The sequence below is a fragment of the Melanerpes formicivorus genome, unplaced genomic scaffold (assembly GCF_026170545.1).
Source record: "Melanerpes formicivorus ecotype bairdi unplaced genomic scaffold, bMelFor1.0.p_v2 SCAF_4, whole genome shotgun sequence".
NCBI classification, from domain to species: domain Eukaryota; kingdom Metazoa; phylum Chordata; class Aves; order Piciformes; family Picidae; genus Melanerpes; species Melanerpes formicivorus.
The window spans coordinates 11,680,065-11,683,661 of record NW_027142356.1 but is presented as its reverse complement, the minus strand read 5'-3'; the positions used below and the strand labels follow the sequence as shown (position 1 = coordinate 11,683,661).

Here is a 3,597-nt window from a genome sequence, read left to right as displayed (position 1 = left end):
CCAGCCCATACCGCCGCACTGCGGCGCTGCGCAACCGTCAGCGTATCGGGCCGTACCAACGCAGGGAGCGGGGGGAGGCATAGGGGCTCCCCATTCTGCCCCTTGGACCTTCCCGTTTCCTGGCAACTGGCACTAACAGAGGGCTGGCGGCGACAGCCTCGGGCCATCGGGGCCACGGTTTTGTCTCTCGCTGTCGGCGGCGGCCTCATGCGGGTGAGGTACCGACGGCGGGAAGTAGGTGCCGCTTGATTCACCGTCCTTTCCTCCGCTGCTGCCTCACTTGCCGATGGGCCAGCGCGCTCTGTTGTTGAGCTTTCTTCAGATTGGGCAACCAGCTATAGCTGTACCTACGTGCCAGATACAGCTAATATGTGCTATGAGTCCCTCAAGAGCTTTCTGCTGTTTGAGTGATTTTCTTGTCTTTGCCCCAGTGGTTAATACCAACAGGGAATTTGATCTGCTTTCTCTTTCAATCTGTGTTCAATCTGTGTTCCACCCTAATGTCTTAACTTCCCTGCTGTGTTTCAGGCTGCATGAACTTCATCTGTTTGGTTGCATATTGGTGTTTGCTTCTGTGTTTGTTTTTAATCGTCTCTTTCATGACTTTGAGACAGCTTTCCTAACGTATTAACCAATATCTTCTACATTAATTTCCACTCCTGATGAACTTAACCATATATTGTTATCTTGTGCCTCAAGGCAGTTCTTCCCCTAGTGATTACGATTCCCCACAGAGCCACAAAGATGATTAAGGTACTGGAACACCTTCCTTATGAGGAAGGGCTGACAGAGCTGGGTCTTTTCAGCTTGGGGAAGAGCAGACTGAGGGTTGACCTCATTACTGTTTATAAATACGTGAAGGGTGGGTGTCAGGAGGAGGGAGCCAAGCTCTTCTCAGTGATGCCCAATGGTAGGACAAAGGGCAGTAGGTGCAAGCTGGAGCATAGGAGGTTCCCTGTGAATATAAGGAAAACAATCTTCACTGTGAGGGTGACAGAGCACTGGAACAGGCTGCCCAGAGAGGTTGTGGAGTCTCCTCTGGAGACCTTCATATCTTGCCTGGGCATGTTCTTGTGTGACCTATTCTAGGTGATCCTGCTCTCACAAGAGGGTTGGACTAAATGATCTTTCATGGTGCCTTCCAACCCCTAACATTCTGTGATTCTGATATTCTCATCTCTAGTTTTTGCTTTGAGAGTCAGATCCCTGGTGATCCTAGTGCTAAGCCTGCCCACTATTCAAGCCCAAGCCCTTGAGTTCCTTACAGTTGTTGAGTAGGCCTTTTCTTTAGTTCTGTCAGGCTCCAATGAGGGTGATGAGAGGGAAAACTAATGTTTGCTGTAAATCATTTGCAATAAAAACATGAAGAAATTGGAGATAATTACCGTGACCAAGTCATGGATTAGTTAGAGGGCTTCCAAAATTCCACATTTATGTTTCACGCCAGTTTCAATTATAACTGACCTTCTATACCACTATTAGAAAGTGACTGAAAACCATTGCTAGAGGTAATCCACAGGATGAAGGAGGATGCTTGGCATGTTTTATTACTGCCAAAACCCTCTTGTTTTAGTAATCTGAAGGTACCTGACTCAATCTTAAAGGTCTTTTCCAACCGAAACAATTCTATAATTATAAATTGTGACCCAGACTATGTAAATTCAGTTACAAGTTAGACCACTCATATTACAAATGCTTTTGAGAGACAGGGATCTGCTGGAGAGAGTCCAACAGAGAGCTACGAGGATGATTGCCAGACTGGAACATCTTCCCTAATAAGACTGAGAGACCTGGGGCTGTTTAGTCTCAAGAAGAGGCAGCTGAGAGGGGATTTGATCAGACCTATAAATGTCTGAGGGATGGGTGTCAAGATGAAGGTGCCAGTCTCCTTTCATTGGTGCTTAGGGATAGGACAAAGAACAATGAGTACAAGTGAGAACACAGGTGATTCCACCTCAACATGAGGAGACACTTCTTCACGGTGAGGGTGACAGAGCACTGGACAGACTGCCCAGAGAGGCTGTGGAGTCTCCTTCTCTGGAGACTTTCAAAATCCCACCTGGATGCGTTCCTGTGCGGCCTGCCCTAGGTGATTCTGCTTTGGCAGGGGTCTTGGACTCTGATCTCTGGAGGTCCCTTCCAATGCCTAACATACACTGACTCTGTGATTTTCTCTCTCTGCTCATGCTTGAAATTTAACAGAGGAGATACAATGGTGTCCTAATCCCACACAGCCCATTTGTCCTCCAAGCATCGAAGCTGTCAATCACACTGTGGATTACTTTCTTGGGATGACATTTATTGCTAATATTGTAAACCCTTGTGCATTTTACTTTTTGTTTATAGGTGTAAACTGCTAACAGACTTTAGCAGTAGAACAGATAAACAAGGATAATTCAACACTGTCAGTACAGCTCACTGTCACACAGATCCAGCCATGCCTGTGGAAGGGAAAAGTGACATGGAGAGGATTGGCCTCTTCAGTGAAATGGGTTATGTCACCATTGGAGATAAATACAAGTCACTATATATGCGTAAGTACATTTAATCATTGTTTAGGGATAGAGACCATCTCTAGTACCCATCTGCTTTCAGAATCACTATTTCCTATTGCATTATTTTATTTTGGTTAGAGGGAACTGCTTTTCATGCATATTCTTTGCTCAGGTCTGTATTATTAAGAGAAAGGCTTGATATATTGAATATATTGAAGAAAGGAAAGATTTAATAAAGCTGAAACATCCATATGCATAATAGACTAATAGTATCTTTTCATGTGTATATTTATTTTTAGTGCTAATTACCTGCAAGTTACCAGTATTTTCTTGTTTTAAACAAAAAATAGTGGGTTTTCTTTGCCTTGTCAACAGGTTTTCTATTATTGACAATTACATTGTCATAATTTTAAAATTAATGTTGCAGGTTTTTTTTCTGTTCTGGTCTGACTCAATGTGTACAAGGTTCCTCATCATCTCCTTTTCTTGTTGTTTAACGGTAATACTCATTGAAAAATGTATTTGTTGTGATTAGTAAGGTTACGGAGGTTAATCCTTAGTAGCTGTTTTGAAGTGATGATGCAAACAACTCCCTGGAGGTGTTCAAGAGGGGATTGGACGTGGCACTTGGTGCCATGGTCTAGTCATGAGGTCCGTGGTGACAGGTTGGACTCGATGATCTTTGAGGTCTTTTCCAACCTTGGTTATACTGTGGTACTGTGAAAGTAAAGCTGGCTTCTCAATACAGACATTTCTGCTGTGTGGTTGTGTCAGTGATGAAGGCATTCACCAGAACTCCAGGTGGATACACTCCTACTACAGTGAACTGCTGGGGATTCAAAACCCAGCTGGAGGCACTTAAGTTATTCTACCTGGTCTGTAATCACTGGGAGGGAGATGCTCCCCTGAAATACTACTTGTAGTACATAAATAGACATCACCTCTAGCTCTAAATCATGGTCTAGAGTTACTAGTCTCCCTCCACTGCTTGCAAAGCAAGTACAGAGGTTAGAAAATTAAAACTAGGTGCTGTGAATGGCTTTTCATGGTATCTTCTTTGAGACAAAAACATTTCTATGCATGATTGACAAGCTAAATGCTC

General features: G+C 43.9%; 1 protein-coding gene across 3 annotated transcripts in view; it reads left to right on the top strand.

The window, feature by feature from the left end:
* The first annotated feature begins 141 nt into the window (after positions 1-141).
* The window catches only part of CFAP96 (cilia and flagella associated protein 96), an 88,563-nt gene continuing 85,107 nt past the window's right edge, over positions 142-3,597 (top strand). For 2 of the 3 annotated variants that reach the window (XM_068136946.1, XM_068136947.1), the window contains exons 1-2: positions 166-234; positions 2,347-2,534. In XM_068136946.1, coding sequence (XP_067993047.1) covers positions 2,438-2,534 — 97 coding nt within the window. In that variant the 5' untranslated portion in view covers positions 166-234; positions 2,347-2,437. Of the gene's footprint in view, positions 235-2,346; positions 2,535-3,597 lie in introns of all 3 variants that reach the window. The other variant, XM_068136948.1, reaches the window with a different exon arrangement.